Raw genomic sequence first — 24092 nt, 5'->3', positions numbered from 1 at the left:
CATACCCCTTTCTCTGTATTTGACAATATTATTCTAGTTTGCAATAGCTGTACGAACACTTTTGTTTCGCCTGTTTCTAGTTCTGTTTCTTAGTCCTGTTCTGTTTCACCTGTCTCTGTTTTTGTTTCGCCCGTTCCTAGTTCTGTTTCTTAGTCCTGTTCTGTTTCGCCTGTCTCTGTTTGTGTTTCGCCTGTTCCTAGTTCTGTTTCTTAGTCCTCTTCTGTTCCGCCTGTCTCTGTTTTTGTTTCACCTTCATTATTCTAGTTTTAAATAGCTATATCAACACTTTTGTTTCGCCTGTTTTAGTGACATAATTTGATACTATTTTTATTTTATAGATGAGCAAGGTAGACAGCTGTTTCATACAGAGAACTGAGAAGATCCGTTTTCAATTTGATGTTTTTCTTCATATTTTTTGTACTAATAGAGTTATGTCAAAAGCTGATCATGTAAGAGATTTGATTCATAACAGCTTTGATGTCTATTCAAATATCTTTGTTGGTCAAAGTAGTGATGTTGTCCTTTTCCCAAAATTTTAGGCTAATGCTCTGTTGTTTTCGTTTTCTATATCCCAAGCCTACCAGAAGATATACTGAAGGGATGATAACAATTTACTCAAATTAAAAAAAATTAAAATGAATAATCAGAGAGTCCTTTTGTACATAAGCCTTTAATTTCTTCTGACCAGCTGTGGTCCCTCGTAAATGGCAAAACTTTCGATTCAATATAACATGCCCAGTAACATTTCTTTTGAAATCTTCATTCTGAACGCGCCCTTTTCTCCCACAGTTCAGCCTGATGCAAAAATAAGTACAACCCCATTGAGACCTCTTTACTTTAGCCCAACCTTCCCTAGAAGATGGCTTCACGGGAGAAAGTGGGTGCTCTTTTAATGCTGAAGTTTGAAAACTGTAGTATAAAAGACCTTAGGAAGGACCTTTGAAGTTTCAAGAAAATTATTAAACCTTTTTTTGAGGAATTGCGAAACTCGAATTGTTGGAACAGAATAAATGCTATTCTCCCAAATCCACTGCATATTCAAACTTGTTCACTTAATACAGTTAATTCTAATGATATTTTGTTGTTAAGTCAGTTCCAATACATTGCTCTTGAAGATTGCACCCCTGCTTTCAAGGAAATATATAGCTAGTATACAGCATTCTAGGAGACCCCAATTTTTATAGAACGGGTAGCAATATCATAGACAAAAAGAACATTAAATACTTTAAAGAACCTTTATTTAAAAAATTCTTTTATTTCATATGAATCCTAAGAAATATTTGTTGTGTTAATAGTTTCCAAGCCAGCACATTTTCTCAAATGTATACAAAAAAAAAAAAAGTCAAGCTATATTAAAATTTCTGCAATCATTCAGTTCTTGTTGTTTCTGGAAATTTACCCCTTATTAGGAAAAAAATTAAATAAATTCCAGCTTTACTAGATATCACAAATTTTTCCTGATTATTAGAAAATTTCTAGTTTATGTAAGCCTTGTTAGGTTCGTTGCTTTCTATTCGTTTTTTGTGAGCGTGTTACTCCCTTACACTACTATATATTGAGGATAAAACTGAATAATATTAATCATAATTGCAGCCCCAAGTAATTAATATTGCATTAAAAATGAACACTAACTTATACTGTATTTCAATAGTTTTGTAACCATCATATCCGGGTAGACTGTAGCTTCGAACATAGTGTTTCATCGACCCGTGTGGCATATTCCCAGAGTAAACACCATATAACTCCTTGCAACTTGGGCATCGAATACCAGTCTATAAAAATTATACTAATAGTACAAAAATAATAGAATTAACAGATAGAAGAGTTAGAAATAGATAGAATAAATAGACAGAAATATATAGGAAGATCAATAAAAAGGCACAAAAATAGAACAAAATCAAGGGAATGAATGCAGCAAAGGTATTGGCACTTCGTGTGGCCAATACCAATACCACACTTCGATCCGTGTGGCATATTCCCAGAGTAAACACCATATAACTCCTTGCAACTAGGGCATCGAATACCAGTCTATAAAAATTATACTGATAGTACAAAAATAATAGAATTAACAGATAGAAGAGTTAGAAATAGATAGAATAAATAGACAGAAATAAATATAAAGATCGATAAAAAGGCACAAAAATAGAACAAAATCAAGGGAATGAATGCAGCAAAGGTATTGGCACTTGAAGATATCCGGATATTGGTAAATTAAAAAAAAAATGGGTTAAGCTTAAATGGGGACGACGACATATATTGATAAAATTGAAGTGGCAGCGAGGGTCAGGGAATAACAACTTCAAGTTCCAGTGCCAAGAAAACCTCCATAATCCAAACATAGAAATCAAAGTTGAGGAAGTAAAAAACATCTTCTAAAATATTGACAACCACCCCATCGGGTTGTCACCTTTGACATCTCTCTTGTCAAAAATTTAGGTAAAAAACAAGTTTTTTAACTGAAAGTAAGGGGCAACATTAAAACTTGAAACGGAAAAAAATTACTTCGTATATGAAAGGGGCTGCCTCTTCATCAATGCCCCACTCTTTACGCTAAAGTTTGACTCTTTCTCTTAAATCTACTTTTTAAAACAGTAAAAAACTTTAGCTTTAACAGTAAAAGAGAGGGGGGCGTTTATAAGGAGGCAGCCCCTTTTATATACGAAGTAATTTCTGTTCGTTTTAAGTTTTAATGTCGCTCCTTACTTTCAGTTAAAATACTTGTTTTTTTTTTAATTTATATTCTGAACGTTTATGAATCAATGCATGTTTTTATTTTGTCTCTCCACAGATGAATAATTAATTCATCCCGCTCTTTAAGCTAATGTTTTTTACTGATTTAAAAAGTAGATTTAAGACAAAGAGTCAAACTTTAGCGTAAAGAGTGGGGCGTTGATAAGGAGGCAGCCCCTTTCATATACGAAACAATTTCTGTTCGTTTTAAGTTTTAATGTCGCTCCTTACATTCAGTTAAAAAACTTGTTTTTTTATATTTAATGTCTGAACGTTTATGAATCAATGCATGTTTTTATTTTGTCTCTCCGCAGATGGTTAAATAGAACGAAATTTGCATTTTTTTTTTTTTTTTGGCTAAATGGCTTCTCATAGTTTCGATCGAATGATTTTGAGAAACAAAGGAGCGGGGGAGGAGGCCTAGTTGCTCTCCGATAAAGGCAACTAGAACTTTTATTTTTTTACGAATGTTTTCATTAGTAAAAGATATACGTAACTTACAAATTAGCTTAAGTAACAAACTTCTGTATTCTCATGTTTTTATTACGCATATGGGGGGGGGGGTCACCCCCTCGTCAGTATATCGCATTTTACACTAAAGCTTAAATGTTGTTCCAATTTCTTAAGAATGACTCCTGAATCACAAAAGCCGTCGAATAAATAGTTGAAATTACTAAAAAATACTTTAGCGTAAAGAGCGAGGTATTAGGAGGAGGTGAGCCCCTCATATTCGTAATAATTTCTGTTCGTTTTGTTTTAATGCTGCTCCTTACTTTCAGTTGAAAAAACTTTTTCATATTTTTTTTTTTTAAATAATGCTAGAAAATCCGGCGCTCCTTTCATGGAAATTTTCTTCCCCTATGATAAATTTCTCCACGGAAAGTTCCCCCAACATATCTCCTTCTTCTAAACCCCACCCCCCAACCACAAAACCCCCCTGAAAACGTCTGTACACTTCCCAATCACCATTACTAAATATAAGTATTGGGCAAAGTTTGTAACTTGTAGCCCCTCCCACGGGGACTGTGGGAGAGTAAGTCGTCCCCAAAGACCTAGTTATAAGGTTCGACTACGCTTAATAAAATGGCATCTCAGAATTTTGATCCGGTGACGTTGGGAAAATAATTAGCGTGGGAAGGGGCCTAAGTGCCCTCCAATTGTTTTGGTCACTTAAAAAGGGCACTAGAACTTTTCATTTTTGTTAGAATGAGCCCTCTCGCAAGATTCCAGGACCAAATGGTCAATACGATCACCCCTGGGGAAAAAAACAACAAAAAAACAAATAAACACGCATCCGTGATCTGCCTTCTGGCAAAAAATACGAAATTCCACATTTTCGTAGATAGGAGCTTGAAACTTCTACAATGAGGTTCTATGATACGCTAAATCTGATGGTGTGATTTTTGTTAAGATTCTATGACTTTTTGGGGTTGTTTCCCCCTGTTTTCAAAAATAAGACAAATTTTCTCAAGCTCGCAACTTTTGATCGATGAAACTAAACTTAATGAAACTTATATATTTAAAATCAGCATTAAAATACAATTCTTTTGATGTAGCTATTGGTATTAAAATCTCATTTTTTAGAGTTTTGGTTACTATTGAACCGGGTCGCTCCTTACTACAGTTCGTTACCACGAACTGTTTGACACTCTTTATTTTAATTGGTTTGTTTGACAGCCACCCCTTCGGGTTGTGACCTTTGACACCTCTCTTGTCAAAAACACTCTTGATTTTTAATTGGTTTGTTTGACACATCTTCTAAACGAACATTTGGTATGAGTAATATTGACAACTATTCCTTCGGGTTATCACCTTTGACATCTGTCTTGTCAAAAACACTCTTGGTTTTTAATTGTTTTGTTTGACAAATCTTCAAAACAAACATTTGGAATGAGTAATATAAAAATACTCTTGCTATTTACATTGTTATCACCTGTGGGAGAGCATTTGCAATACCCACTCCTTCCAAAAAGGTCTGGGCGAATTAATAGCCCCTATTTATTTATTTTTACGGGAGGGTACATAATTGAACAGACTACTCTCTGGAGTTGAATCAACCACTTCCAACTCGTAAAAAATAGGCTAGAGCTCGCAACTTCGGTTCGTACGATCACTCTTACGATTTTCACCATGGGCTGAATTTGAGCGGGTCCACAATCTTGTTTTAGTGGATATAAAAAGCCTCGCCAGAAGCCCTTAAATCATGTAAAAAAACGCCTATTTTCACAAATTTTAATGAAATTTCTTTCTGCTAAAGTCATCAAGTAGCATTGGAGCCCAACATGACATTTGCGCAATTTTCACATTTGGATTATTGCAAGAGGTTCAGATTGCTTCGGATAAGGTCTATGTGCAGTCCAAATCAAAACGATCATTTATTTTGGATACCATGGTCTTCGAGCAGGAAAATGGACATACCAACAGCCCTGAGCAACACCCGAATATTTCCAAGGGAGACAGGTGCTCCCAAGAGCTTTTGTATCTGCTCCTTCCCCGGAGCACATGCTAAATGTCTTCTTGTATATTGACCAGACCCTTCTAATAAAATGTATTAATAAACTATCATATTCGAAAGCAGTTGATTTAAATAAGTTTAGATTGACTCCCAGAAAGGTCTTAGACCCTACCTCAACTGCAATCGATGCCTTAGATAATCTTTCTATGAATATTTCTATGTAATAAATATATAAAATAAAACAGATCAATAATTTGTTTTCAAAAAAGGCATTAATATAGAAAACATTTTTTTTTTCTTTACGTGATATAATTATCAAATTGATTCAAGTTATAAATAAAAAAACTGAAAGAAGGCAATTAGTTGATGAAAACAAGATTAAGTTATTCCTATTCCAAGCCGTTAACCGCCTTTCATTGTCTCTATTTTTCATAAGATTCTGAAGAAAAACTTTCGGCAAAATTTCTCACTTTCGAGTCCATTTTGAAAACCAGATTAAAAAAAATTATAGTTATTATTTTTTTCTTTTAAGTCCCACAGGAAAAAAGAGTTTTTAGGACATTTTTTTATATTCCATTAATTATTCCAAATTAGGAAAGAAATTATAGACGTCAGCAGGGCCTTATCCAGGGGAGGGGGAGATCGATTTACCCACTTCGAATCTCCCCCATAAATTTCTGCTCAGCTTGTAAAAAAGCAACAAAGTAACTTGTGAAAATTTTTTGTTGCGTTTCGTAGAATTTTTTTTATACCCTCCTCATTCGAATTAAAGTCCTAGACCCGGCACTGGAAATCATCATGAATATTTGCTATAAAAAAGGGAAATAATAAAAGGTTTAATTTCATATTTCTCTGAAACATTCCCTTAAACATGCCTGAAATTTGTTACATAAAAGAGTCCACACGGTAGATAATCCTTTGCACCTTTGAGGAGTTAAAAATGAAATAAAACATTATTATTTAGGACATATCATCCAATAACGTTCAGATTTTAGAAGCCTGAAGGACATTAAAATAATCTGTTATACGCGGTTTATGTTCTTCGCAGGAATTTTTAGGGCAATTAATGTTTTTCTTGTGTCATTATTTTTGCAATTTTTCTGCCACGATACTGCGAAGGACTCTGAACTTCTCACCAGAAAAAATTTGCTTCATTGACTAACATTTTAAGATAATCGACTATTAGACCTTGAAAAAGCGTTTGTATTAATAAATTGTCCTATGTATGATCACGGCCACAGGAAAATGTCTGTTTTTTTTCAATTTTTTTTTGTCAGGAATTTTTATAAGTTTTTTAATAAGTAACTAATATATGCCATGATAAATTGATATCGAGAAAGATGTGAAACATATTCCTAATAAATACTGCCTTCGACTTGTATATTCGTGGGAATATCTCTCTTAAAATTCCGCAACTTCTTCAGTTGTGAGGGTTCAGCATTTTTTTCTATCTTCAATTGGCTGTGGAAAGCGACAACCACAGGTGAATGTTCCACAGATACATCGTATCTGACAAATGTCCAGGCAAATGTCCTGCATTTGCCATTGTGTGCACAATGTCTAGGTGACAAAACGTGGGCAAATGCAGTTAAACATCCCTCTCCCGTAGCAGTCAAATACTGGGAGGAGGAGACAGCCTTGAACTGTATATCTATAGCAGCGTGGCCAGTCTTAGAATGTAGTCCTGTGCATTCACACATTCGTGGTGGCTTTGGACAACCTGTAAGTATTTTCGAAGACACCACTGCCTATCCATGACGTACAACTAACAGTTCAAATAGGGATAAACCATTTTATTAGAAAGAGAAAACAAGGACAAAGTGTCTGGATATTTCGATCATATACACAGTGATCGTCGTCATCAGATAAACTGTTTGTTCGTTCCTCCCTTCATTTTTTGATAATGTTAAATTTTTCATTTCTGATTGTATTATCTAACTAATTCGAATTAATTATCCCAAGATGGCGTTTTTCTAAACACGCTAACAATGTCCCATCATACATGAGAAATCAACTTCATTTCCTGAACATGTAACGCTAAACTATAACGTATGACAATAAATATAACGTTAAACTTAATTTAACAAAAAACAAATGAGCTTTGGCATGGAAAGTATACTCAGCGTCAACAAGTATTTTCCTCATATTATTTTTAACATAAATTTCAAGAAATATTCTCATCAAATTTAAGGTTAGCGAGCAACCTGGTGAGGTGAAAAACTAATTTTGCTGTAGCTTCTCACTGGTATATCTACCAAATTCAAAATTTTAATTTTGATTATTAATGATTTTAATAATGATTAAAAAAATCATTATCATGGTGCACTTCATTAAAAGATAATGAAGTTTCAAAACAGTTTATTTTTAGAACGAAGTTTTGCAAAAAAAAAAAGAAAAAAAAAAAACAATAAATCATATTCAGTAATTTTACCACTATTCAAAGAATATTCTTAAGGACAAGCAAAACCATCCTTTTTGGATCCCAGGAAGAATTATACGTTCATTTCCAGAACGTAATACCGTATCCATCAATCGGTCTAAGGACCAAATTTTTCGTAAACCTCAAAGAGGTTACACATTGACCACTTTCTCGTGATAAACAGAAATTACCAAAGGGACAATAACAAGACAAACCAAAGTATTGTTCCCGCAGCACAACATTTCCCCACCTCCTCCAATTTGCCCCACCACCTAATACCACCCCTACCCTCTCCCACTCTCCTCACTGGTATATCTGGATATTCATCAAAATTATTCATTTGACTATCATTTAAAAATATCTCTCAGCTGATGTATACTTTGGTAGTTCTCGTTGTGGAAGCATTGAGCAGTCTATTAGGGAAGATTGTTATTGCATGAATTACAGTAGTATTAGAGAGAGACAGAGAGATACACTTTTATTATAAATATGATCAATATACAAAAAAACTACATCAGCCACTTTAGAAAGTCAAAGACGTGTATAATCAATAAAATGTAAAAAACCATCCAAGCATTACATCACCTAGGGACGAAGGAAGGACGTAAACTCTCTCTTATTTTTAAAGCCTTTGATTAGGTCTCTTAGATTTTTGATTGTGTTTAACAATCTCAATCAAGCTTTATCTAAGGTGTTCTATTTCTTCCACCTTACTAAAGACGTGATAGACCTATTCTAATGATTTGACCGTTTGTGCCCTGAACATTATCATCTTTCCATATCCAAATTATAGACCCCCCCCCCAAGAAAAGGTTTATGTTTGGGTGTATTATGTTTAGCGTATCAACCCTGTTGCCATATTTGGATATGGCAACTTTTCAAAAAACATTTATGATAGTGTTCGCTATAACTTGGCATTACACGCTGAACCTCGCACTCAAAACTTGATTTTGCAAGGAATGCCAATTGATTCCCACCCGTGATTTTGGGCATGAAAATGTCGTCCCTAGTATTTACCGTTTGTCACTTCATTCCTGACAAACGTCCCTAACTTCTTCAAACCATTATATCTTTTAAATTCTGAACTATGAAAGGAACCTTGTGTTTCTTTTTCTCTCAGAAATGACATGAGCATTTTTATTCATAAAACCAAAACAAACCACAAGATCAGATTTTAATTCAGCTCTATGTTGTGCCTCTATATTGAGTCCCCTACCAGTTAAAATTCGGGTATGTCATTCTTATGGGCAATTTAAAAAATAGTTAACCTGCCAATTCCTATGCCTAAAGAGTTAGTTTTCGCCTCCCTTCTCTTTTCCCCTCTATATTACCTTTTCAATTTGTTTAATTCATTTATTTTGATTAGCATGATAGTGTTTGTAGTTGTTGTTTAATACTTTTTTTTTCGTGTCCTGCTGTTTGATTTTAGTATTATTATTTACTGTTATGTTTAGTCTCTCATTCTCACAGGTCTTTGTAGGAGTCTAATGCTCTGTATTTTTTTGATTGATTCCTAACTGATTGATTCCTAAGTATTATTCCTGAGGCTGTCAGGAAAAAATTCCCTGAAAGCATTGAACATAGTTAGCCTAACAACCCTTCCTTAGAAAAAAAAATCATACCTGGTTAATTTGATCATGTGCCATTTGTTCTAGACAGCAAAGGTGAAATACGTGTCCACACTGGCTCAGCTCAACAGGACAATCTTTTTGACGAGTATAGCCCCCTTTTTCTGCAAGTGGACAGTAACAGATAGCACAATCAGCATCAGGCGGTTCAACTACATAAGAGGAGGTTCTAAGAATATCATTTTTGGTATCTGGTGCAGCCAGTCGCTTATTCTGTGCTGATCTGGTAGACATTGTCTGGTCTCTTAAAAAGAAAAAAATATAAGTAAAATATAAGTGTTTTATACAAGATAAAATTTCGTTTTTACAAGCTTATCATTATATTTTTACAAAAAAAATAAAAATAAGCAAAATCACTAGAAATATATATGACATGAGGGACAAGAGAATGAAATAAATACACGTGCTAAAAATAAATATACAAGACAGATACTGGATATACTAATACTACTACAGCTATCAAAAACTCACTGCAGCACCAAGCCACCTGAGGCCAACACAGCTACGCACGCTCCTCCTCCATCCCATTTATACAAAGCCTCTCTCTTTACTAGCTTGCTAACTTAAGTCCCACCCATCCTCATGGGAAGTTTTGGAGCCACTCCTTTCCAAATTTCATGGACCGGTGCTTGATATGTTGCTCGGTCAGGTGCAGTTCTGGACAGTTGGGTGTTTGTCAATAAAAGTTGTCGATCCCCTTCTTAAGAGGTCTTCCTCGTAATCGACACTCTTCATCAGTCCCTTCGAACGAAAACTTGTATAGTCGAGAAGGGTCCATTCTCTTGACCTACCCAAACCAGCGTAGTTGCTATCATCTAACTCGGGCTTAGGATCATGTCTGGTGAATCTAGTCTACTACAGACTTCTTCATTTGCAACACGGTCATTGTATTTAATCTTCGCTATCCGGTCATCTCATTTCAAATGCCAGATGGGTACGCTCGTTTTCACTTTTATTGTCAATGTTTGACAACCATACAGGGCAATGGGTATAATCAAGCTGTTAAAAAATGTGAGTATTCAGATGGTTCAAAAGGTAGCTGGACTCTTTGAGACTCTTCTGAAACTAGAGCTGGAAAGGGCTAGGCGGCGTTTACTATCGAGTGTGGCAAGTATCAGCCGTTAATAGACTGCTAAGATTAAGAAATCGATCTACTGTTTCCACTTGCTCACCATCAATTATTACAGTAGGGGGGTTTGTGGTGTCTGTGGGGGGTTAACTATGACTTTCTGTCTGCCTGTCTTTAGAGTTCCTGGGGGGTCGTAGCTAGCTGATCGATATCATCAGCGCACGCTAGTTTGTCAAGCAGGATCCCACCTATTTCCGTCACATATCCAGAAGGTGTGTACAGAACACATCCAGCGGATGGCATGCAGAAATAGGTTGAACAGATTCAGGGATGAATGCATCCCTGTAGGACTCCAGAAGCTGTCGAGAATTCATCAGAGAGTCCACCGGTAGTCAGAATTTGGCTTTTGAACTTTTTGTACATGTCTTCAACGATTTTGACGACTTCGTCTGGGACACCTTGGTGTTTTAGAATATAAAAAAGACCTTTCCTCCATTGGAGGTCAAAGGCCAGTCGATAATCAATGAATATTGTCCTGGACGAAACCAAGCTTGATACTCATCGATAACATGAGCGGCGATTCCTTGTATTGTATGGAAGAGTAAATTTCTCTTATTTGCCCTAAAGTAAATTTCCCTTAAATTCTTCCTTACGACCTTCTCTCGCCCCGTTCAGGTCTACTTTTCGTTTGACCCTAAATGGTTGGTCGAAAAGGAAAATCTTTGACAATCTGTCTTCCTTCATTCACAAAGCATATCTTAGCCACCTCAACCTTTTTCTCATTAAAGCAGGACAGAACCACATTTTTATACAGCTTACTGTTTGAAAAACGTTCAGTCAGAAGGATACTTAAAGTTCAGTTACTATGTGCTGTAGTTCGTCTTTTACTGGGTTACAGTTAATGTTACAACCATGACCAAAACTCATTAGAAACTAGAAACTCGAATTTAGAAAAGTGAAAAACGGGTAGAAATGAAAGATAGCAAAATCGTAAAAAACAATAAGTTTTCTTAGAGGCGGAGGAGTTTCCAAGGAGGGGGAGGTGGGTTTCCCGGCATTATTTGAAAAACGATCAGAAAATAAAATTAAAAAAACAAGTTTTTTCGACTGAAAGTACGGAGCAACATTAAAACTTGAAAAGAAGAGAAATAATTGTCGTATGGGAGCGGAGTCGCCAACTTCTTAATACCCCGCTCTTCACGCTAAAGTTGCATTTTTTGTCCAAATTCTTAAAGAATTAATCTTGAAACACAAGGACTGTTTAATTAGGATAGCTAACTTTTCAAAAGTGCTTAAAAACGTTAGCGTGAACACCGGGGTATTGAGGAAGAGGAAGCCCACCCCCTCATAAACGGAGTAAAGTATGTTCGTTTAGAGTTTTAATATTGCTCCATAATTTCAGTTGAAAAAACTTGCTTTTTCTTAATTTAATAGACTGTAGGAATAGGAAGAACTCGAGAAAGACGTAAATAATGAGTTTAGGGGAGTGACAGATCTAAAAGGTATGTAAAATTACCAAAACTTACTTAGAAGTGTCAAGATCCACCAAATTTTCGTTTGAATCAACTCCACTAGAGTCCTTGCTCAAGTATGTTGATATGGTATCACTACTAGGTCTCCTAACCCTTCTCCCACTAGGACCGGGTACTTGGCTAAGATCTTGAGGACCCGGCAAGGGTTGGCGAGATTGAGCAGTATTAGACTGATTTCCTTTCTTCGGCGAGTTCGGAACAGATATAGATTTGACGAGCGATGTGATTTTGCCCATGAACCTCTTAGTTTTGGATGATTTTATGTCTGCAAGCGTTATAATTACGTCTAGAAAAGGAAAAGAACATGAAGAATAACAGGAAGACTATCTGTAAACAATTTTGGCTCTCGTTGCTATTCTTGCTGGCTAATAATTGTTCCTGGGATTAACAGCCATTAAGGTTTTAAAAAGGCGAGACATTTGTCTCTCCAGAAATAAGGAATATCGTGTTGGATTTCAAAAGCACGTCACAGATGTAACAATAAAGTCAGTACGTTTTAACCACAGGGACGGATTCAGGATTTTCTTTAGGGGGGGGGGGGTGCATAATAAGTTGCTTCGATAAACTTGCAAACAAAGAAATACCCCTAATTTAAACGGAACCTCGGCAATTATGTGTCGTAGGTAGGGAGTGAAAATGGTTGTAAATTCAATCTAAAATCTGGTGAGGATTAAAGTTCTAATAAATTTGTTGAAATTAAAATGGTATAAAAATATTGATACAAAAATAATAAGTTTTAAAAACCACCCTGCCATAAATCTATAAAAAAAATATGATATTTAATATTTTCTGCATAATCTTTTGCCTTTGCACATCTGACAACTATAGCGATTGAGTTGAGCTGTATATTGTAAAAAAAAAAAAACATTTATTTGGGGTCATGCACTCTTTGTGACAATTTGTACAGGTCAAATCATTTAGGATGTCGCCTAACTTTGCGGCAACACTTAGTAAATATTACAGTAATGAAGAGTAGGAAATGAGGATAAAGATAAAACCCCACGTAATGTGCAAATATATAGCCCAAATCATATATTTATAATTGATTTTGTCACGCGTCACTCCTGTTTCCACCCGTGTATCCGTAAACTGAATCAACTGTGACGAAATCAAGAAACTGAAAAACCCATGGGAAAATTTATAATTTGGGTTATATATTTGCATATTAGGGGTTAGACCGCTTCAAGGGTTAGTGGCGCCCAGGAAAAAAATAACTATGTCCCTCCCAATTCCGACATAATAAAAACACCAACGGTGGCATCCCCAGCAAAGCCACTCGAGGCAGCTTGCCCCCCCCCCTTGAGACGCCCTAATTAGGGGGAGAGGGGTAAAGTACAGTAGAATCGAAGTCAAAATGCATTAAATGCAATTATTCTGCACATTATAAAGTTAATCTTTTTTTGGAAAAAAAATTCTAATTCTAGGCTTATGTCAAATTAACCAGTATTAACAGTACTAGAACTTTACAAGTAGCCTAGTCAAACAAAACAAATTGAAAATTAACAGAAAGAGCCTACGAGGATTGTCTTATTATCAAACTTAAGGCACATTTATATAAAGTCTTTAAACCAATATACATTACGATTTAGCAAGGGCATGAGGCTCAAATACCGTCACAACTGCACTCACCAAATATGAATACATCTTCAAATATGAATACATGAATTTACACAGTTCTTAAATTTGTTCTTTAAAGCTCCATTTTTTATGAATACTTTCACATCATCTTTTTGAATCAACAGATGTATTTTGAACCCTGACGTCAATTTGTTCAAAAAGCTTAATTCTTACAAAATATCCAAAAAACAAGTATGTTTGATAATTAAATTAACATCACTAAGTATATTTGTGTCCTCATTTTCATTTTCTTTGATAAAAATAACAATTACAATCTGTGCTATCTTGGGCGAATTAATTTAAAAGTGGAAACATGTCAAACTTATTTCTGAATCCCCCTTCCGTAGTTCCATTTTTTTATGAATACTTTCACACCATCTTTTTGAATCAACAGATGTATTTTTGACCCTTACGTCAATTTGTTCAAAAAGCTCAATTCTTCTAAAATACCCAAAAAACAAGAATGTTTAATAATTAAATTAACATAAAAAGCATATTTGTGTCCTCATTTTCATTTTCAAGGAGGCACACTCGTGCCTCTATAAAGAGGCGAACCACGACAATGTTTAGCGATCTTCGGTTCCAGTGGTCGCAGAGGGATGGGGAGGGATGCATTTCATAGCCCGAGCTCCAACTAAGAAACCTGCCAAATTTCATCCCCTTCCGACTTTTCCTTCATGGGGAAAATCTGGCCGAAAGTTTCGACCCACCAACCCCAGCCCCCCTTTAACGTTGTCCGATCGGGTGAAATTCAGAAGTTAAGGTCCCCTAGGGCCCAGGAGCTTATCCGCGAAATTTCAGCTCGATCCGATAACTCCTTCCCTGTTTTCCAGAAACCACGCATAGCCACTTAATTTTCATATTCTTTTTTTTTTCTCGACGCCTACAGGTCACAGCCGACATCGGATCTGGGTGTACGAAGACTCCTTCGACGCAGAATTCTCCGAGTAAGTGCCCTTGAACGTTTCGTAGGAAAATCTTAACCCCCCGAAAGTTTCGACCCCCCAACCCCGCCCCCCTTTAACGTTGTCCGATCGGGCTGAAATTCACAAGTTAAGGTCCCCTATGGCCCAAGAGCTTATCCGCGAAATTTCAGCTCGATCTGATAACTCCTTCCCTGTTTTCCAGAAACCACGCATTAGCCACTTAATTAACCAATTTCTCCATAAGAGCCCATGTTAATTTGAAATTTTTAAAATTTATTTAAAAGTTATATTTACACACATGCAGGTGGTTAGCTCAGTCGGTACAGCGTGGAACTTTTAATCCTCGGGTCAAGGGTTCAAGTCCCTTATCGGGCGTTTTTTTTTTCACAAAAGAAAAACGTACAGAAATAATATGAAAAAAACTTCGTTTTCTTAAAGAGTTAAAGAGGCTGCGTCCCAAAGTCGAACCTTAAAACGTACAGGAATTAGGAGAGGCAGTTGGGGGGCTGCCACCCCCCAAACCCCCCACTTTTAAAGACTCTTCTGTACAGGTTTTTTGTTGCCCCCCGCTCTTGGCTTCGGAAAGGCCCTCTTTTAATTAACAAAAAATTGAAATGAATGAATAATGGAATAACTTCGAAAAATGTTAAACACAAGAGGACAGGAGAACCATTACGCCAAAACTAGTAATTAGTAACAATGAAGTCCCCCCACAACAAAAAACCTGTACAAAAGAGTCTTTAAAAGCGGGGAGTTTGGGGGGCGGCAGCCCCCCAACTGCCTCTCCTAATTCCTATACGTTTTAAGGTTCGACTTTGGGACGCAGCCTCTTTAACTCTTTAAGAAAACGAAGTTTTTTTCATATTATCTTTGATAAGAATTGCCATTTCCGCTTTGAGTTTATACATCCTTTGAATCATTTTGTCACAAGATTGGAAGCAATCTTCCCTGTAGTACAAAAGGGAGGTGTAAGTAGCTCCCATATTGTCAAACGGCTATATAATCTAACTTATAATAAACTGTTTTTTTTATGTAGTTTACAGTTTTCGTTACTTTTGTAAAAATGTCTAAGTTCTTCACTCATTTTTTTTTCATGCGAGAGCTGCTCTATGGAGCATGCTGTGGGTCCAAAAAACATCGGATGTTTGTATTTAATTAGTGCTAAGTCAGTTTTGTGTCCTGACATTGACTTTGTACTGTCTCTGCAAAGCGAAAGGAATTTCTCCACAATATACTACTACTACTACTACTAATAACTCACTGCAGCACCAAACCGCCTGAGGCCAACACAGCTACACACGCTCCTCCTCCAACCTAATCTATTTAAGGCCTCCCTCTTTACACCCTCCCAGGAAGTTCCCATTTCCTTTAAATCCTTATTTATGACATCCTCCCAACCTAGACAAGGACGACCTGCTTTCCGTGTAGCCCCAGACGGTTGGCCAAAAAGGACAATCTTCGGTAATCTGTCATCCTTCATCCGTAGAACGTGGCCTAGCCATCTCAACCTTTCTTTCATTATAGCCCCAGAAAGCGGGATTGAACCACACTTTTCGTACAACCTACTGTTTGAAATACGGTCAGTCAGCCGGGTACCCAGAACAATCCGTAGGCAATTTCTCTGGAAAACATCTAGTAAATTTTCATCTGCTTTTCGGAGTGTCCATGCTTCAGAGCCATATTTGACCACTGTCATCACTGTAGCTTCCAATATTCTAATCTTGGTTTGTAGGCTTATCTTTCTATTCTTCCAAACTTTTTTTAACTGTGAAAAAACACCCTGAGCTTTAGCTATTCTACTTTTAACATCTTCACTGCTCCCACCATCTTTACTAATAATACTACCAAGGTAACTGAAGCTCCCAACCTGATCAATCTTTTCGTTACCTAAGGTCACCTGTTCATCTTCACTTATTCCTAACCTTAGTGACTTAGTCTTCTTAACATTAATTTTCAAGCCTATTTTAGCACCCTGAACTCGTAAAACCTCTAAAAATTCATTCATTTTGCTCACACTTTCATCTAATATGCTTAAATCATCAGCATAATCTAAGTCCAGGAGCGTTCTTCCTCCCCATTTGATTCCATGGTCTCCAATTGCCTTTCCTGTGCTCCTTAAGACGAAGTCCATCAAAATGATCCATATAAAGGGGGATAGAACACAACCCTGCTTAACTCCTGATTTAATACAAAACCAGTTGCTAACCTCATTTCCTACCTTAACCGCAGCAGTATTATTCTCGTACATAGCGCAAATCACTTTAATGTATTTTTCTGGTATACCATATAACGATAAGACCTTTGTTAACGCTGTTCTATCAACAGAATCGAAAGCTTGCTCATAATCGATAAAACTAAGGACCAAAGGTGTTTGACAACGAAGGGACTTCTCAATTATTAACCTATGAGTGAAAACATGGTCGACACATCCTCTACCTTTTCTAAAACCGCATTGTTCTTCCCTTAAAACTTTGTCTACAGCATGTCTCAGTCTAAAAAGTATCATATTACTCAGTAATTTGCTACCTACAGAGACCAGACTAATGCCTCGATAATTCCGACATTCACTCTTGTCACCTTTCTTATACAGTGGTTTAATTAAGGTTTTCCTAAAATCATTGGGTACTTCCCCTTTTTCAAAAATCATGTTCATAATCTTCAGTAGCTTATTCCTAACCTCAGAGCCACCATATTTAAGGAACTCATTAATCATACTATCAGCACCTGGGGCCTTATTATTTTTTAATCCTTCTAGTACTGTCGCTAATTCTTCCTCACTAAACAAATCTTCCTTCACATCCAAGGTATCACAAACTTTTTCATTTTCATCTATATCTTTTCCTGCAACTGTATCTCGGTTTAGCACATTCTCAAAATGTTCCACGCATCTTTCTTTAACTTTTTCCTTATCACTAATTGTGACCCCATTTCTATCTTTAACTGGGACTAGTCCGGATCGGCTACTCCCTTTCAATTTATTAACATGCCAGTATAATATTTTACTATTATGCCGTCTAGCCGCATCTTCCAGATCCTCAGCAATTTTATCCATCGCCTCCATTTCACATCTCCTTAGTTCATATTTTAATGCTTTCTCCACTTTCTTTACATTCCTTTTGTTTTCATACGACCTATCGCTCAGATAATTCTTATACAAACCCCTTCTACTCTCTATTAAACCTAAAGCTTTTTCACTAATATTCCTAGTTGCTGTCTTAGCACTCTTCCCTAGGACACCATCAGCAACTTCACAAATTGTTTTTCTGAAATTATTCCATCCATCTTCCACATTGTCAAATTTTAAACCCTCAAGTTTAGTACTCAACTGTTCCTGGAATTTTTTTCTCAAATTTTCATCCTGAAGTCTACCAACATCATAACTTTCCGGGGGGGAGTTACTCTTCCGAAATTTCAGCTTTAAATTAACCTTAGACACTACTAGATGGTGATCTTTACTTTTAACATCAATAACGGCACTCCTATACACCCTAGTATCTTGTATTGATCCTGCTAGTCTTCTGTTTACAATAACATAATCAATAAGGTTTGCTGTCTTACCATCACGTGAATACCATGTCAACTTATGGGCCATTTTGTGACCAAACACCGTATTGGTTATAACTAGGTTATTATACCTACAAAATTGCAAAAGCCTATAGCCATTACTGTTTTCTTTTCCTACACCAAAATTACCTAGGCTAGGATACCATCTATCCCTATTTCTACCAACCTGGGCATTAAAATCTCCTAGCAAAAACACCATATTTCTACCTGGTACCCTGTCTATTTGCTCCTGTAACTGTAAGTAAAATTCATCTGAGTCACTAGTATCTCCATCAGTTGGTTCAATGGGGGCATATACTACTATAACTGATACCCTAAACTTTTTAGTCATAAAATGAGCAATTAGTATTCTATTATTAATACCTTCCCAGCCTAAACAAGACTTAGCAGCTTCCTTATTCATCATGAGCCCTACTCCCTGTCTATGTACCCCATCCTTCCTTCCTGAGTAAACAAATTCTATGTCACCTAATTTCATGCTTCCTACCCCTGGGATATGAGTTTCTGAAACTCCTAATAAATCCAGTTCAAACCGTCTGAATTCGTCAGTCAAAATGTCGATGCGATAGTCATTTTTTAACGTCGTAACATTCCAAGTTCCAATTTTCATGTTCCTTAAACCTTTGAAATTATTTTGGCCTCAAGAAAAGCAGTGATCCCGGATACCAGTGCAGGATGGGGACCAACATATCTTCTCAAGTCTACACATATCTTCTCCACAATATACCTTTCTCATTATATACCTTTCTCATTAATTTTTCCGCAATATACCTTTCTCATTATACCTTTCTCAAGAATAAAGATGCAAAAAAAATTATTTATATCATTCTCTTCGCCAAATGGAAAATGTCCAATCAAATATGCGAGTTTGGCTATCTCAGTTCTTTCTTCAACTTGTAGGGTAAAATTTATAGTTATTCTTCTTCGTTAGAAAGCACTTGGACTCAATTGTTCAGGATCCTTCTGGCTTCAAAGTTGGTTGATTATCCTCCGTGACATTGATTTTATATTTTACCAGAGGGGAAAAACTGATTGGGATTTTTATAAGGATCGAACAAGGGAAGCGTAAGGTCCTGCTACCTTTCCCCTGGAATTTAAGAGTTAATACTAGGCAGGTACCCCCACGGCTATTGCGACAGGACCCTCCCCTTCTTCTGCTTATCAACCCTTCTTCTTACCATATTAAAGAAATCGTTTATAAAATATCGAGGAATCGGAAGAAGTCAATGACCCTCTTGAAGATCCATCTCTCTTCCTGTGTTGGGAGGTCTGCTTCAAGCAATAGCTTAATATCTTCCTGAGATACCAATCTGTTGGTGGTTCTTTTAAGCTCGGAGGAGATTGTTGCCAACGTCGGGCATTCAAAAAGGAGACGCTGGATAATCTCGACTACATTGGCGACAGAGAGGGCTTAGGTGTGTTTTTTTTCACAAGTTTCCTTCCCTCCTTAGAATCATTGCTTGGCTCTTAATCCTCAGAAACGCCAAGTTATGCCTGCAGTCTTTAAATATGAGCTTCAACGGTATATAGTGGAGTAATTTGCAATTTCTACGTCTCAGTGCAGAACTAAAGGTGATAGATACAGCGTTTTGGACGATTTCAGAAGACCTCTGGATTTCGTGGTTTGCCAATTTGTCAACCTCCTCGTTAAAACGTATCCCTGGTGGCTAGGGACGTGTTGGAAAGTTAGTTCTACCCCCTCCATGGCGAGGGTTATAATCAATTCTCGCAACCGATGGAAATCTCTCTCAGTAACTACAAAATGGATTTTCTTAATAATTTGTAGAGATGATTAGGAGTCTGAGAATGCAACTGCCTTTTTCCTGGGAGGAGGGTTTGGGTCGACATCCTTCAGAGCCTCGTATATTGCAGCTACTTCAGCGGTGAAGGCGGAGGAACCGTATGCGAGCGGTTTCGAAATCTGGAGGTTTAGCTGGGGGATGACTGCAGCAGCAGCTGCTTTACCTGCTTGTAGGGGGCCATCTGTGTAAATTTCCAGGAACTCATGGAACATTGTCACTCTAATTTTTTGGAATTCCATTTGATTTATTCTGAAGGATATTTTGATTCTTTCCACATTTACTCGGAAACTTACATTAACAGAAGTTACCCTACATGCGGAAACCCTGCTGAGCTGAAGGATCTGAGCTGTTCCTGAGATATTGTACTATTCAGACTTCCTGGGAGAGTGTAAAGAGGGAGGCTTTTATTATTTTGGGATGCAGGAGGAGCGTGCATAGCTGTGTTGGCCTCAGGCAGCTTGGCGCTGCGGTGAGTTGTTAGTAGTAGTAGTATTATGAGATATCCTGGAAGAAGCCCACTTAGTCTCTTTTGATTGACCCATGCTTAAGTTAAGTCAAGTAAGTCAAAGTCCCCTAAAAATGATTGATTACAAGGTGTCTCCATTTCATGTTCTAGAATAATACAGACGCGAAAATTGTTAATAACACAGCTCTCTGTGAGTGGTGGTGAGGCCCTAAAGCACTTCCAAGAGATATATTTTGAAGTGTCTCTAGTTTTGCTATGGTGGTCTTACTACAATTGATGTATACTATCAGTCCATAATAAATTTTTGATCTGATGGACCTCCAGCAGAACTTTGGGAGAATCTGCCAAGTGTTAGAATTCGCCATAGTCCGCATCTGAGAAACTAATCGATCACAAAGTTTGTCTAATTGAACCCAGAACGGAGTGTTCAGCAGCATATGTACAATCTCGCTAGTTTTACCTTGAATTGGCAAACCTAGCTGTTGTTCAGCCTGAACACCTAAATCCCGTCAATCACGAAAGGGTCAAGTTATTTTGTGTGACTGCTTGACTGTTAAGTTTTAATTTCATTCGATTTTTTGTCAATCCTGCGTATCATTGGCACCTCCCTCTGGACTAGTCCGTGCCTCCATAGGGAGGCGCGCATCCCAGCCTGAAAACACTGTGTTAGAAATTTTTTTTAATTCAACATCATGTTTTTGAGGTATTTATTTTTCTATATTTTGAAATTTTACCAGGAACCAAATAATTTCTTATAATTATAATATATTTGAAAAATCTTTTACGGATACTAGTTTTCTATATTATAAAGCACATATATAATAATAAACACATTAATAAATCTCTTCAAGCATTCTAAACTTAGATAAACATATTTTTAATTATATGAATAATTTATCCTAATCTATCCATTACAGTCAAAAGCAAGTTGCTTTAAATTTCTGACTTTATTTTCATTTTGGTAGCAACGCTAGTTCCGATCGGGCCAAATTGTCCTTGGGCCTAATTATCTGGTCCTGGCCAGATACTAAGCAATATACAAAAGCGTGCTTGTTTTAGGGTTTACTTTATATATTTTTTTTTTTTTTGGCTTATTTTCCATTAAAAGTTTATTCGTAATGCCAAATCCAGACAAATGAAAAATTAGGTAAAATAATCCGTAAAATTCCTATTATAGCAAAGCAGAATGCGTGCATATTACAGACATTGGTAAGAATAATTAATTAGGGAGGGGGGCTGGGTGGGATTGCAACGACAGCCAGTATTATATTTGGAAAAATCTTTGAATAAAGAATCGAATGGTTCTTTTTTTCTGATTTCTATTCTATAAGCCGTAACAAAACCCGGTAAAATTCTAGTTAATTGACTTCTGGCTATCTCAGAAAGGGTTTTTGGTTAGGAAAATAAAACTTTCAGGGATGAATCAACAGACTAAATCATGTCCCGGGAAGGTATTTTGAAGAAACTACCTCCACTCCTTCTCCCTCTAGAGGGCCTTGACCTTTGAAGACCTTTAAAAATATGTGTGTTATAAAAGTGAAACCTTGCAAAATAGATTTTCTGCTTGAATGAAGTACAACAAAATTGTTTTCAGCTTCATAAATTTGCTCAATTCCATTTTATAAGGTTTTAAAGGTATGCAAATACATTTCCTAAATTTTGAAAAAAAACCATTGATATGGCTCAAAATTCTATTCAAATAACAGGAATTGCATTTTCAGAACTAAAGGCAGAGAAAAAGCAACTGGTAACTGAAAACTGAGGTAAAATGTTGTTTTGTCAAAATTTCAATAGGTATAGGACCTGTCATGAAGGCAAATTTCAGGGCCCTCTAGAGGGAGAAGGAGTGGAGGTGGGTACTTTAAAATACCTTCCCGGGAGATACTTTAGCCTGTACACCCATCTCTGAAAGTTTCAGTTGCTTAACCTAAACCCTTTCCAAGATAGCAAGAAGTCAATTAAACTAGAATTTTACCCAAAACCCCATTACATGTGTCTCATTGCGTTGTATATCTGTTTCGGAAAGTTATATCTTCTTACATCTTCTTACATCTTTTATATCTTCCATCTTATATCTTACATCTTATATCTTACATTTTATATCTTACATCTTTTATATCTTCCATCTTATATCTTACATCTTACATTTTATATCTTACATCTTTTATATCTATTATATCTTCTTACATCTTTTTCTTACAGGACAGTTACACGTAAGTCATTACTCTTTGCGGGAAAAGGGTGAATATTTTTAGAGGTACACATTCATGAAACTCAACTACATTCCAAGATAGCAAAAAGCCTCTCATTTAGAATTTTTCCGATACAAACTGACATAACCATCAGCTTCCCTCTCCCCAAGGATCCAAGAAGATATTTAAAAGAGAATCAAACGAGGAAAATTAGAAATACTCCCATTTAAATTCCGGTCATTCCTTCCCTCTCTGAAATTTACGGCACTGTTTGTTCCATACGATTAAATAAAAACACAACCTTTCATGAAACAACACATTCATGAAACACAACACATTCATGAAATTCAACTACATTCCAAGATAGCAAAAAGCCTCTCATTTAGAATTTTTCCGATACAAACTTACATAACCATTAGCTTCCCCCTCCCCAAGGATCCAAGAAGATATTTAAAAGAGAATCAAACGAGGAAAATTAGAAATACTCCCATTTAAATTCCGGTCAAAAACTTCTGCCAGTATTCCTTCCCTCTCTGAAATTTACAACACTGTTTGTTCCATACGATTAAATAAAAACACAACCCTAATATCATACTTGCAATCTCGCTTAGAATTCCTATCAACTTCTTTGATAATAATTTTGTACATCGATCTATGAGGCACGGAATTGGGAGATATAACTGACTAATGCGTTTGCATCATAAACGTTTTAAAAGTTGCTGAGGTGTTATAATGTCTCAAGTACCAGCTGTTTTTATCACCCAACAAACTCTGTTTCAGATCCTAAAGAACAAAAACAAGACGCAATAATTTTCTACAGATAAATGTCGACCCATGATACAAAAAGCGCTTCGGGTTAAGTTGACGTATTGGTATATATAAGCGAGGGGTGGGGGTATTTTTAATATTAACATTTTAAGTTAAAAACATTGCGAGTGTAAACGACATATTGTGGAATCTTAAGGAGTCACATTGTAAATGTATACATGTAAATTAACTAACATGAAATAATTTAATGTATATTAGACGATAGCTAGAATACAAACTTTTAAACAATGGAGATACATTAGAAACAAGGTATATATATATATATATATATATATATATATATATATATATATATATATATATATATATATATATATATATATATATATATATATATATATATATATATATATATATATATATATATATATATATATATATATATATATATAAGGAGGGGGAGGGGGCATTTTCCCGTTGTGATCATCGGTCTGTAACTCGGTAACGGTAAGAGCTGAAAGTTTGAAAAAAAATTACAGCGTGGAGACCGCAGAACTACTAAGAAAAGTTTCTCTGGAGATTGCAAATCTTCGAGTATTTTTCCCAAAGAAAAGAAATTTTGTTTTTTCTAGCCTACTCAATAGTATTGCAAAATAAAACTATCCTGCCTCCGAAAATGAACACGTCTCTCCCAAATATAAATTTCGACTCATGTGGATTATAAAATTATCCCTTCTAAGGAGGCCAATTATCCTTCTAATTAATTCTAATGATGCAAAATTATCCCTTCTAAGGTATATAATATATTCAACCTCTGTGATGGTCAGAAGGGCCTAAACAATTATCATAACGATGTCTAACGAAATATATTATGATATCTAAGTCAAATTTTGTGGAAAGTAAGAGAAAATGTCTTTTGACTTT

The 24092-nt window shown here is 36.2% G+C and overlaps 1 protein-coding gene and 1 long non-coding RNA gene across 11 annotated transcripts in view; one reads left to right on the top strand and one right to left on the bottom strand.

Moving 5' to 3' along the window:
- LOC136027937 (uncharacterized) overlaps positions 1 to 1325 on the top strand; it is a 41954-nt gene extending 40629 nt beyond the window's left edge. For all 4 annotated transcript variants that reach the window (XR_010617701.1, XR_010617704.1, XR_010617703.1 and 1 more), the window contains exon 3: positions 339 to 1325. This is a non-coding gene — a long non-coding RNA (uncharacterized LOC136027937). The remainder of the gene's footprint in view (positions 1 to 338) is intronic.
- The window catches only part of LOC136027933 (E3 ubiquitin-protein ligase DTX4-like), a 161156-nt gene that overhangs the window by 9278 nt on the left and 127786 nt on the right, over positions 1 to 24092 (bottom strand). For 6 of the 7 annotated variants that reach the window (XM_065705392.1, XM_065705390.1, XM_065705391.1 and 3 more), the window contains exons 6-8: positions 11828 to 12119; positions 9227 to 9476; positions 1633 to 1772 (exon numbers count right to left, since the gene is read on the bottom strand). In XM_065705392.1, coding sequence (XP_065561464.1) covers positions 1633 to 1772; positions 9227 to 9476; positions 11828 to 12119 — 682 coding nt within the window. The other variant, XM_065705396.1, reaches the window with a different exon arrangement.

The sequence above is a fragment of the Artemia franciscana genome, chromosome 6 (assembly GCF_032884065.1).
Source record: "Artemia franciscana chromosome 6, ASM3288406v1, whole genome shotgun sequence".
NCBI lineage: Eukaryota > Metazoa > Arthropoda > Branchiopoda > Anostraca > Artemiidae > Artemia > Artemia franciscana.
The sequence above is the reverse complement of the archived record's forward strand: the minus strand, read 5'-3'. Positions and strand labels throughout refer to the sequence as shown.